At 40.4% G+C, this 13,577-nt stretch overlaps 1 protein-coding gene across 3 annotated transcripts in view; it reads right to left on the reverse strand.

The window, feature by feature from the left end:
* PDSS2 (decaprenyl diphosphate synthase subunit 2) overlaps positions 1 to 13,577 on the reverse strand; it is a 117,050-nt gene that overhangs the window by 12,232 nt on the left and 91,241 nt on the right. For all 3 annotated transcript variants that reach the window (XR_013921982.1, XR_013921983.1, XM_080341991.1), the window contains exons 5-6: positions 5,611 to 5,784; positions 4,019 to 4,150 (exon numbers count right to left, since the gene is read on the reverse strand). Coding sequence is in view for 1 of the 3 variants with exons in the window: in XM_080341991.1 (XP_080198117.1) it covers positions 4,019 to 4,150; positions 5,611 to 5,784 (306 nt within the window). In the remaining 2 variants the exon portion in view is untranslated. The remainder of the gene's footprint in view (positions 1 to 4,018; positions 4,151 to 5,610; positions 5,785 to 13,577) is intronic.

Raw genomic sequence — 13,577 nt, forward strand, 5'->3', positions numbered from 1 at the left:
CATTAATCTCTCCCATGAGATTGTGAAATAAACAATACTTCAATATCAGCAATAACAGGATTTGTTTTCTTAAAAGAGAACTCTTTGTATATCTGTAGTGTTTTGCACACAGGTAATAGCCTAGAGCTCTCAAAAGGGGATGTCAGGACCACATCAGCACTACTAGACCTAGGTTAGAGGTGCTTTGGTCTAGAGATGTATTTACACATCAGCATCATCCTCTACTTAAGCAGTTACATACAACCTGTAACTCCCAACACATTCAGAAAGGAGTATGAATAAATTTTAATTTTCTTCTTGCCCATGTGCAAGAAGTATGTAGTCCAAATTCCTCAGTTTTGTCACAGGACAATGCAGAAGAGGACTGTGTCTCTGTCACCCAGCAGACCCAGGGCATTCCTGCTTAACCAACCCAAAGCCCTTCCCTGAGGTCAGATCCAGCTGTACCATCATCACCTTGTCCAACTCCAGCTCTGCTCTTTTCAGGCACATTGAGAAAACAAACAAACAAAAACAACAAAAACCCCACCCATTGCTTTCCGTCTAGCCTCCCATAAGGGAAGACCGCAAACCTCAGTTCTTCTAGAATGTGTCTCCTGAAAAGATGTAGATTAGGACCATTACCTCTCCATGTCCTCTGTGGGGACTTGAGAGAGCAGCCAAGAGGAGGAGGCCAGCTGGCATCATGAGAGGAGCTGGGGCCTGCACTGCAGAGGAACATTGCATGGCAAGCACAGCTTTGAAGAGATGATGCCAAGACGGCACAGATTTTGAAAACACATCAATTATTGTAAGGGAGGAAAAATAAAATACAGAAAAGAACTGATGAGAGACCAAGCAAGCAGAACAGGTAGGAAAACAGTAGGTAGCAAAACTGGTTACTCTGAAGGAAAAAAAGGAGACTAATTCACAAAAGCTCTTTACTACTCTTTAAGCTTCTTAAGAGTCACCTTTTCCGGAATGCCCATTAAGAAAGCAGCCTGATAGTATTTGGAGAAGCAAAATTGTTGCCAATAACCACTTCCTAATTTGTGTTTTCCCATCTCTTTGATTTGCCAACTTTTATTCATACTGGTTGGATCTTACAGCTTCTTCAAAATATATCTGGTAGTTACATTGTACATCAGAACACAGCATAAATATGTTCTTTAACAAGTGATTGCCTATATGCAGATTCACACTGCAGCAGAGAATTTGCCAACGTGTTTGAGGAAGATGCTTTGTAGTTTTAGCAATAGCACAAGAGGTGTGCTCAGCATGCCTCCTTCTGTGTCTAATGCACATTGCAAACAGCAGAATATTTTCTCATGCTCTGTTCCTCTCAGGCATTCAAGTCAATGGCAGTTGTGCTTCTCCAAGCAGCAACCTTATGTAAGCTGTCTCCTAAGCCTTCTTCACTATAACTGCACCTTTGCTTTTTTCTTTTTATCCTCACAGCAGTTTGGCTCTTGGACTTTTACTGACCCTGATCTCAGACACATAGATCTTTTTTCCTTTTACATCAGACTTCTGCACCTGGCTTAGCTTTCTCAAAGGTATTAAGCCTGATTTACAAAAGGTAGCACTCTTGTCAAACCTGGATAACTTTCTAGGTCTCGCTGCTTGGCTGGGGAGCTCAGCCTCTCAATGTCGGGGCTTTAGGCCCTCAAAGAAAAGCATCTGCTTACCAGCATGTTAGAGACATGAACGGCCAGTTCAGCTCAGCCTTCCTCCTGAACACCAAAGATCACCATGTGCCAGTAGTTAGGGACAATAATACCATGACATTCTTCATTAATAAATGAGGTGGTGTGAAATCAACTCATCTTGCCAGGAGGAAGGATCCCTGAAGTTACTCAAAATGCATCAGATAAGCAGATCACAAGTGGATGGTTTAAGACAATGGTTCTGGAGCAGGTTTTCAGTATGTTTTCCAAGACTGACTTTACTTTCTCAGATGAGATGGTCCCTTTCACATGTCTTGAAACATAGAATTGAGAAAGGCTTGATAAAGCATTTGATAAATGCTTTTCTTCCAGCTCTGCTTCTTCTGAGAAGGCTCAGGAGGAAGTAGTGAAGGACATATGGAATACCTTGGCCTATATTATTTGGTTCTAGTTTCTGACTTACTCCTTTTTAAGATCACAAATGCTATGAACCAAGATGGATTCTAGACCTGTTCTTGAGGGATTTCACATAATTTCTTCACTTCAATTTTGTTCTCTGTCACCCTCAAAGTAAAGAAGTTTCTCCTCATATTCAGATGGAATCTCCCATGCTTCAGCCTGTGCCCATTGCCCCTCATCCTGTTGCCAGGCACCACCAGAAGGAGTCTGGTCCCATCCTCTTGACACCCACTCTTGAGACATTTATAAACATTAGCAAAATCCCCTCTCAGCTTTCTCTTCTCCAGGCTGAACAGACCCAGCTCTCTCAGTATTTCCCAATAAGAAAGGTGCTCCAGATCCCTAATCATCTTCATAGCTCGCTGCTGGACTCCCTCCAGTAATTCCTTGTCCTTCTTAAACTGGGGAGCCAAGAACTGAACACAGTACTCCAGATGCAGCCAGTGCTGGCTTCAGGTTTCCCCCTATATCATATCCCAAGTCCCTTTTAAGGCAGTCCCTAAATTTCATCCAAATCTAATCTCAAAACACATATATTCTGCATCAAGGCAACTTTCCACACCTGGATATCTGATTTGTTTCGCTTCTTCCAAATGAAGAGTCACGGAGACAAATGACATTGCACAAGAGGGTGGCTTGTGAGCATACTCTTACAGGTACTGCCAACATGAGAAAGTCTTTGGTTTGAGTGCTTAGCCTACACTGAAATGTCACATAGGGACCGTGACTATGGATGATATCTCAAAGAGATGTAGTTGATGTAAGGTGATTTTCTTTTCTAAATCAACACAAGCTGAGAAAGGCTCCTGGATGAGGTGTTCCACTTTGTATTGAGCTAAAGTAGTAGTTAATAGGTAATTTTACACAGTGCATGTCACTTTTATTTCCCCCCCCTCCCTTCAGGGAGAGCTGCTGTGTTGTTTCTGTAATGCCCATTTTTGGTATGGGAATTAGTGAGCAGACAGACGGCACTCCTGGAGTCCTGCAGCCTCCTCTAGATTCTGCAGATGGGAAATTGTTTCAAAGCTTTTATACACTGCGCTGTGGTAACACCATTCTTATCCAACTGCAATCATCTAAATCCATTTACATTCAACTCGCATATAAGCCTTGTGTTGAGATTGTAGAATTCCAAAATTTCCTGTCACACATTAATAAACTACCAGCCCCTAATTTCAAAATAACAAAAGGTTTACTTCACTTTCAGATCCCTCAATTCCACACCATCGTAAGGTTGTAGATTCTGAATATACTTCCCAAAGTTTCACTGCTGAAGAGACTTTGCCTCTTCCTTGCAGTACGTGAAGGCAGGCTGCAGCCTGGCATGGTACTCAAAGGCGGCTACACCACAGAGCTATCTTATTCTTATTGCCTTCCTCATCCAAGGGTTAGCGGAAGAGAACAGCTGTATTAAGAGAACAAAGAATAAAGATATCAGCCAGCTAGATCTCACAAGTATTTTGTAGTGGTCAGGAAGCCAAGTCTCCCAGATTTTCTCCCCCCATCCAAAATTACTGCTCCCAGAGCCAAGTTGGCAGAAGGAAATGTGTGCCTACCTTTCCACCACTGTCACACAAAGCTCTCTGCTTTAAGCTGCCAGTGAAAGTAGCTTGAAGTTACTTGAAGACATGGGACTGCACAAGTTGTGCAGAGGAACAGACATATGCTCTGTGCAAATGAATCCACTTGTTACACTGACACACAGAAGTTCAACAGAGCTCGACTGTCAGGTCCCTAGTTTTCCTCCCCTTGAAAGCGTGGAAGAGAGAGGTGTTAAGTATTCAAGAGCAGAAGGAACTTCTGTGTTGTCCTGTCCATTGTCAATTTCTAAGTTTCTTTGCAGATTATAAACTACAGATAGGAAAAGATACAAATGGCAGAACTAGGAAATTCTAAACAACACTTTTATTTACCTCTCTGATCTGTTTAATCCATGCCTCCCTTCCAAGGAATTCCTGATGGAGGACTGCAGGAGCAGAATTCAAACTGAATGCCACGGTGTCACTAGAACTTTCTTTAACAAATGGCTGAAGGTCCGAATGCAGCTGAAAGAGAAGAACATCTTTCTTCAGTTCCCAGGAACAGTCTATATGTATCCACTCGTCCAACCAAGGTCCATATCCTGATTCTGTACCTACTCCCCACTTTCTGCTTTGACACTCGTTGCACTTTTTCAAGTTTAGGGGAGAGAGAGGAAAAGGCTGAAAGCACTGCAGTGGCAGAAGGTTGTGGTAAGAGAAGCGTGTAGAAAATCTGCAAAGAAATGGGTAAAAGACACCTTGCAGAGCTGGGCAAGTGATATCAGACAGTCAGGCAGAAGATTGTGGAGGGGCAGGAAGCAGAAATAATATAATGGAAAAAAATGATCCAGTCTTTGGTGGGAAGAATATCAGTTTTTAATCTGTGAAAGGTAATACATTTTGAGTTATTTTGAGTACCCAAGGAAGTCGATGCAATAGGACCCTCCTTCTGACAAAGGAAACATTACATAGCTAGGAGCTTTCTGTGAGAATTATGCAATCCTTTATACATAACTATAGGTCAATGGTGGATGTATTAATGTGAAAGCATACACAAAACATTAAGGCTATAGTCTGCACTGGAAGCAATTTACTGGTAGAGTTGTACCTAGTAACAGCATACAGTGGCATATCTATGGCAGTAAAGTTGTGCTTTATAAAACCACTTCTGTCTCCTGGAGGAACTGGAAAGTGTCTAAACCAACTCAGCTGAAGCGGATGGGAGGTCTGTCTGTCTGCCTGTCTCAAGCTACATCTGTACTTGCAAGCAGTGCAATACAGTAGGAGCAGATCTTTAGGGATAAGCAAGAGTGCCAAGAATCCGAGCTCCACACTGCATGTGTTTGCCTTTGGCCTAACTCTACTGTGTACTTAAAGCTCTCCCATGGAGGTCAGAGGCCTCCTCTGGGAAACTCCACTGCTGCAGAAGTATAGGCTGCTGCTGTCCATGTCTGGTGACCTCCCTCCTCATCCTCCTGCCACCTCCTCTGGCAGTTACCTCCACAGCAGACTATTCAGAAGGGAATGCGTGCAGGTCCTTCAGCCACTGCAGCTCGTGCTCAGCCCGTGTGCTGCTGCAGGCAGCTGAGCATCTCGGCACGAACCTCTGCACGGTGACAGCTGAGACCCAACACACGCTTCCTCCTGCGACTCCTGCTGCTGGGACAAAGGCTGTGGGAAGAACACAGGAGCAGAGGCGGCAAAGTTTTAAGCTGCTACAGAAAGGTGCACTGAAGGGACATTAACAGAGCCTTGAATGAACTAAACTACAGTTACCACGCTACATTTTGCCAGTTCATAAGCATTGTTCATGCCAGCAGTTTCTGCAGACATCTTCACACCAGCCAGCAGTCAAATCTCTCAGCGTCACTGACCTGCTGGCAAAAGTCTACAGCACAGCGGCAGTATACCACAGAGCTCAAGAGCAACACGTTTTACAAATCTTACTGTATTTAAGGATCCCAGAATGAAAGGAAAAGGCGTACCTTATGACTCATAGACATGTGTTTTCCGTACTGAAATGCCATGTCCTGGATCTCAGCGCTGTGCTTTGCTAGCTCCATTGCAGCCTGGCAGCTCTTTGCCAGCAAGGCACTGTGCGACAGGAAAACCTGCTCCTTCCACGTAGAGATGCCGATATCATCTGTAAGACAGTTCTCCTGAAAATTAAGCAGAGGCTAACATGAAAACAGCAAAACTACAGCTGTGTCAGCTCGCAGAAGTTAATGGTGTGGCACAGGATAGTGCACCATGTGGTAAATAACAAAACTCCTGGTGCCAAGGTGGCAAATAAGAGCAGGCACTTTTTGGGGATGAGTAGAAAAAAGCATCAGAATAAATTTTTTATATACATATATGTATGTGTGTATATATATATATATATACACACTATACTATAAATAAACATACTAGCAGCTTCAACAAACAACATTTTCATTTTCTGCTCAAAAAGAACAATGCAAAATATCTGGAGCTGTCAACAGATTCTACATAGATTCTTTTCTTAATGACTGTATCATTACACTGAACATTAACAGCCAATTATATTTTCTCTGAGGTACCGGGGAGAAAGAACAAAACACAACTAAACACAACCAAACAACCCAAACACACACGGAAAGAAAAACAAACCAAACCAAAACCCCAAACCAAACAAACGCACCCCCCAAAAAACCACACCAAACCAACAAAAAAACAAAGCAAATCAACCAACCAAATGCCACAAAAACCCCAGAATACATTGGCACTTCGGCCCCTTTACAGTTACCCAGAACCAACAATCCCAAACAAACTTGAGAAGTCCCTGCAATTTCCCCTTTGTAGTCAACAAAAAAAATATTACAAAAGGTATTAAAAATCTTTATAGAACTGCATTGGAAAAATGAAGGACTTGTATCTCTTTCAGTCTCATATTAAGGATGAAGAATGACTGAAAGTATTCAAAAATAAATAAACTACACTGTGATTTAGCTGTGTCAGGTATTAACTTTCTCAAGGGACCAAGAGATATCTCAGTGTTGCCCCTAGTGAACATTATTACCTTGACTATAAGGTCAGAGATGCTCAACACTTCTCAAAATCCTTTGTATCCAAAATATTAATTTGGATTACTTTCTACAAAGTGCTTTAATTAACACAAATCAAGCCAATTAACACAAATCCCCCCAAGCCCAAATTCAACTGCAGCTCCTTTGGCTCTCAAGGTGCCAATATGCCACTATTTTACTAATGGTTCTTCGAAGCTAGACAGGACTGTAACCTTTCTTACATACACGTTACTGTCATACCTTTAGGTACTCTCTAAAAGAGTCTTGCTTAGAAAAAAACTAAAATCAGTAATGAGAAGGTACAGAAAAAATTTCAAGCATATAAATGTTTAAAAGTTTGTAATTTCTTCAGCCAAATCTGTTTGCATACACTAAGCCAAAAGGTAATCTTTAAAAGAGTAATATAGAAAACCTCTTATATAACAAGCCCTTTCCCTCCAAGTGATGTCAATTAAATTACTTAGAAACGAGCAAGAATTAATTCTGTGTGACCCTATAGTTTTCTAGCAAGGTATTATCTGTCATGAAATCGGTAACAAATGAAATAGAATCCATCCGTTCAGCTCTAATTTTCCTCCCTTATGGATATCACCCAGAAGTGCTGCCTTACAAGGGAGAGGATAATTTGAGACTAATGGAAAAAGTAGGAGAATTCTGCAATGCCAAGTAACACAGAGCTGTATCAAAATGCCTTTGCTTTCAGACATACTATTAACTTATACAAGGAAAGTGAAGAACAGAGAAACCACATGTTTGCTATTATGCGTAGGATAACTTACAAAGTCAAGCCTAAACTTTCCTCATGTTTCATTTTACTGTAGTATTTTTGTTTTAATATCTTAACTCAGCCCAGAGTATGTGCAAATTCCCACGACTGGCAAAATGTCAAAATGAGCATTTAATTCAAGTAGTTTCCTATATATCAAGTCTTTTTTTTATCCACTTAGATATAGGTCAATTTATTTTAAATTTAAAATCAGGAGCTCTTGGAAGATGCAATACAATCTTTTCCTTAACAACCAATCTGCTCAGTGAAAAAACAGTATTTACTAAAGTTTGCTGGATGATATTGAAAATTGGCAGTGATTTTTATAATTATTTGCTTTAAATCCAACCAAGACAAAAATATTCTAGAAGGGTATCCTGAAACATTTTATGAAGTTAAAAATCTTTCAGAAGACCCATAAGTTGAAAATGTTTACTTGCTGGAGTCTTTGAACAGTAATAGGAATGTGGATATTATCAAATATCAACTGCAGGAACTGAAGAAGCTTAAATAGCCATTGTAACTTGACATATACAAGGAAGCTAATACTATGATTTGTTACAAAAATATATCCTTCTTAAACAAGTCTGAATTTCATCACAGGACTGAAAATAACAGCACAAGTTACTGTCTGCTACATGAACATCATGTAGGAGTTTCAAGCATCTAAACACACGTCTAATTTCAAAAAAAAAAGGACAAAAATTGAGACCTATTTGAAGATACAGTGTTGAAATCTTAAAAAGATTTCTTTGGGAATCCCTGGGTTACAGAAAGAAGCCAGCTGTTAAAAGGCATTATGCCCATGTGGGTGTGCTTCAGTGTATGAGCTTGCAAGGCAAAATATAGCCGATTTTCATCACATAACTTCTTATGACCACATATCCCTAAAGCTTCTGCTGCTTAGGAAGGCAAAGTTTTCCAACAATCCAAATGCCATTTTTTCTAAAGTTAACTCGCATGTTACATGTAAACTGCCCACCAACAACACTGCATTGTTGCAACAAGAGTGTGTCTGACAAAATCTAAACATCATTTTCAAACACCAAGGGAAAAATCAAACTAGTTCTAAATTGCAAAGCCTGTAAAATCTGACATAATAACAGCACTTTTTATTTTAGAGAAATTTTCCATTTTCTTGTAAGCTTTGTTTTGTTCTGTCAGCAGTGGATATTTCAAAGGATAAATATTTCAAAGCACATTAGTTGGCCCAGAAGACTCCTAGCAGCCTTTCACATAAAAGCCTTTTTAAATTCCAATTAATTCTAGCTGTAGTTGACAGTGCTCAGACATTTGATTAACTAATGCTTACAGACGGACCTTGTCACAAGTTCTGTCCACAAGAAGTGGGTTCAGATCACAGCCAGCTCTGGAAGAAAGCAGCCAACTCCAGACACCGTTTGGATAATGTCAGCATAGGAGCACAGGGAAAAAACCCAAATCCAGCTCTGTCAACCCTGAGTTCCTATGGGAAATTAAGAACAGCTGAGGGTGCTCCCATTTTACTAATCATAGAATGCCCTGAGTTAGAAGGGACCGCATGGATCATTGAGTCCAACTCGTGGCAAGGTCAGGTACTGTTCTGTTAGAAAGATTTTGGCTAGGTGAGATATTTTCTTGTTGTTGTTAAGCTGCTTCCATAATTTAAATTGGGTTTGAAACAATCATCTCAGGCAACAGGAAACAAAAAACTTTTAGAAAATGAAACTGCAGGACAAAATATGCGGTCACAAGCACCAGGAAGGGCAGACCTTAGTGATGGTAACAATGATCCCTAGTGCCAAAGTGGCACTTAAAATAACTCAGTTTGACTTGTCACACCAAACAAGATGCTTATATGCAGTTCAGCTGACAACATTTTCAGGAAATTATGAATGAAAACTATGTCTTAAATGTGCACAAAACCATTTGCAAAACCAGGAAGGAAGTGCGAGACTTTCCAATGTAAAACTTCAGCAGTAGTTTGTAAGAGAGCCTTTATTTGATTGCCACACCATGGCAGCTCTTTTGTAGCCATCTGCTGTGGCACAAAATGATCAAAATGTCTCAATCACTTATATCAAACCTTAGTTTGGTTCTCAATGGGCAAACAATCCACAGAAACAGAAATATTTTACAACAGCATTTCAACGTTTAAAATTGGGTAGCTCAAGAACTTCTATTTTACATAAATAAATTCCAATACAACTACAAATCTCTCCACCAGTAGCAAAACATCTTGCATGTGGTTCACATAAGCCTTCACCAGATGTATTCCTGCTTGCTGAACATGACAGAGCGTATTTTATTTGTCTATGAATACACGCCTTCCCTGCTTTTGGAGGAACAAGAGTATCTGCAAATGGGTCAATAAAGCATGCCACCGACTACCTCATACTTTTATTGTGGCACTGTAAAAGAAAACAATACGTGATTTTTTTTAAAAGTTTGAAAAATTATAATAAATTCAAATATCTCTCCACATCTGTTACTTTTAAATCTCTCTGGAAAAGCTTAGTATTTAAAAGAACAAAAGCAGTAAACAAATAGCACTGGCCTTCTTTTAGCTATGTTTTTTTTTTCCCCTCTGACATATTTACCAATTCTTTTCACAGATGTTCTCTACTCGAATTGTGTATTTTAGTTTTCCCTTTTGTCTTGCAATAGAAACATTGAAAAAAAAGAGCTCTGACTCTGATTCCTGCCCTGCTAAAAGGTGGTTTACATGACTCAAAATACATTTCATTTACCTCCTATGGTAAAATTTATAAGCAAATCCTTTACTTATAACATAGACTCACAGTGGTCCAGTTGATAGACACATGCAGTACCCCTAAATGTTACTTCTCAAAGTAGGGCTGGTGACCGAACATCAAAGAAGAACTGGTACAACTCTCTGCATGTAGTCTGTGTTTTGTTGGAACATAAACTTATTGTCATTAATAAAAACCCTACGCGGTGTTTCAAAAAGAAGGACCCAATTTCAAAGCTCTTCCTCTTCAAATTTGGTCCGTCTTTTTGAAACGCTCTGTGTATAGGTCTAAAACAAATACCTGTTAATTCACTATTTGTTACAATGAGTACTTGCCACTAATGTATTTCTTTTTTCAACTTGTTTTACATACTAGCTATACACAATTTTCACAGATTTCAAAAATACCTAGGAGCTCTTCTAGCCATCAGTGGAACATGTTGGAAATGGTCTTGTCTTATGTTATACTCTCATTCCAACAGTAAAAATGAGTTTTGGAAATGCTCAGTAAGCATCAGCTAGATATTCTGGAGGTAAGGAAAAAATCCCAACAAGGCAGTTTCCTTTGACAACCCCTAATACTTTAAGATTGCAAGAACGGTCTGGCAGGTGAAGCATAAAAGCCAACACAATCAAGTCCTGCTCTTGATTCTGCTGCTGGATCTTGAGCTTCCCGGTATCTCTTGTCCCTGTTCAGTTAACTAGCAGGGATGCTAATGCATTCTTCATTCATATTTGTTAAAATGTCTCAGATATTAAGACAGAAGGTTTCTATTACAAAAGTGCAAGAGTGATCTGAGAGTTAGCAAACATTTTAGAAGGTTTCAATATTTTAGAAATAGGGAACAGAGACTCAGTGCAGTGATTTTTTTTCTGTTAAAAATAGATATCAAGGCTATGACTGAAGGCCAGATTAGACAACTTTCATCTCTGCACTCACTGAAGGCACAAATTTTACTCCCAAATTAGATCTAGATTTAGGGAAGACAGATGGGAACTGGGAAGAGTGTCCTTCACTCACAGCATTTTGGGTTGAGAGGGGATTTATTACTAGTACACAAAAGTTTATCACATCACCCCTTTTTCTGCTCCAGCCTACAGTCCAAAATATTAGCTTAAGCCACTAATGAAATGTCTTAAACCACAGCAGCTATTTACTGCTTTGAACTTGAGTGGCAGCCCTAACCTTCAGGCTGGCTTTGCAACCAAAGCCTACACTTTGTAGTTTGGGTTGTCACTTCACATACAGATGAAAAGTTAAATATTATCTTTATTTCCCCCGTTTCACACAGATCTAATGACTCACTATGCAGACAAGATGAAGAATGACCAAACAGAATGTACTAAAATAGGGTGGCTGTAGGATTGCATTTGGTTTTACAGAGGAAAAAAAAAAGTGGTAATGAGAGCTGTCAAATAATTATATCCATTGTATGTCTTCAGGAGTAAATAAGGTCAATCTCATTAGGTCAAATGATTCTTTCATTTTCCTACTCAGCCGTCCAAATGAAGAAAACGGAAACTTTTTTTGGGGGGGTAAACATGAACTCAGGGTCTCAGAGGAGAAAGGTGAATTTTGCAGAGTTATTTTTGTCTGAATTAAACGACAAAACCATCAAGATAAAACCATCTAGGCAGACATCTAGCAAAGCTCAGACCAATTTGGTGATAAATTAATCTATTTTATGGTACCGAGGAGATTCATAACAACTGCATTAAAGACATTTACTATATGAAGTACAGTTTTCCTGTCTTGAAAAGGAAAAAAAAAAACAACAGGTGGGAAGATACCCTTCTGCTTTTCCAAATTTAAGACATTCCCAGCAATGAAAATGCCATTACTAACATCCCTATGCCATACACTTCAGAAGAAACAAAGTCTGACATTTGAAATTTAGCTGCAGAGTAGATTAAAGCATTTGTCTTACCTCTAAGAAATGTAGTTCACATTTCTGTTTCAGTCAAGTTGCAATTAGGGGCAGAGGAAAGATGCACAAAGGATGCAAATAAGGCAGACCAACAGCTGACCTAGTCCATTTGGCAATCTTTGCTAAAGAGATGTTCAGGACATGAATGGGACGTGGCCTCAGAAGAACAGTGTGAGGAAAGCAGCAGGGATGCTTCTCCCGCATGGCATGGAACCAAATTTCTCAGAGGATGAGATTAAAAAGAAGTAGATCCCGCACTTGTTTGTTTTAGGTCTCATCAGAAGTCATGCTCTACCCATCATCAAGACTAAACTTCAGACACTGTCGCATAATTTTCAGTACCTATTATGCCACCATACTAATTGTGTTTTTAGTTAAGTGGGTTAGTTAGTTTGAGTAAAGTAAGGAAAGGTATACTGTAATTTCAGCTTTCAAAAGTATTTTCTATTTGTCATTGGGCGATGGGAGGGTAAATGTGGTGCAGCTGTGCTTAGTTTATCTCACACTTTCCTTGCCATACACACATGTGGAGTGTTTCAGAAACAGAAGATAAACAGAAAGACTAAGAAAAAGCAGATTAAGACCTTCTGCAGTGGCAGGAACCCAAAAATGTCCACAACACTTCTCATTTATACAGGGGCCATGGTTGAAATAAAATGCAGTTTTATTGCTGAGAAGAACTTATTGAGCTTTACTTCTAGACACAAAAGAGTAGTTGTTATTTAAAATATGATATATCTGGGATCTATCTCTATTTAGAAACCTGCTGCAACACAGAAAATAAAATTTTAAGCATTCTTTGTGAAAGTCTCAGAAGACACCACCTATTTTAACACACAACCCTGGGCACAGCGCTTGGGAGCAACCCCAAAGGCCGCAGTCTGGTTTGCATCCATGGGTTAAACATGGCAGGTGCAGACGGACTCTCAGGTTCTCAACACTGCGCTGCTACCACCTGTCCGCCCAGGGTCCCCTCCCAAGAGGCACCATCGGACACCCTGTGCATGTCACCCTCCATGCACAGCCGTGCGAGCCCCTGGCCATGGGCATCTCCCCAGGGAGGTGTCACGGCCCCAAGCCTGACCGTGTTCAAGAAGAGACTGGACAAGGCCCTTAGACACATGGTGTGAACTGTGGGGTTGTCATATGCAGGGACAGGAGTTGGACTCGATGATCCTTGTGGGTCCCGTCCAACTCGGGACATTCTATGATTCTATTCTCTGATCCTATGATCTCCCAAATGTGCCATTATCGCTTCTCTGCCAGAGGCTCTGGCTCCCTCCAAGGGAAGAGCTCGGCTCACCCGTGTGATTGCCTCCTACCCAACCAGTTTCAGAGTCAGAGGGATAAACTTAAACAAGGTTAGTTTTAGCAACATGTCTTTGCCGCTGCAGAGCAGGAGAGACAGATACCACGCAGTGGCACACAGCCACAGTTAGCCAATGGCCCTCTCTGCATGCCCACTGCGGTTTGGCCAGTG

This window comes from Nesoenas mayeri (genome assembly GCF_963082525.1).
Source record: "Nesoenas mayeri genome assembly, chromosome: 3".
Lineage (NCBI taxonomy): Eukaryota > Metazoa > Chordata > Aves > Columbiformes > Columbidae > Nesoenas > Nesoenas mayeri.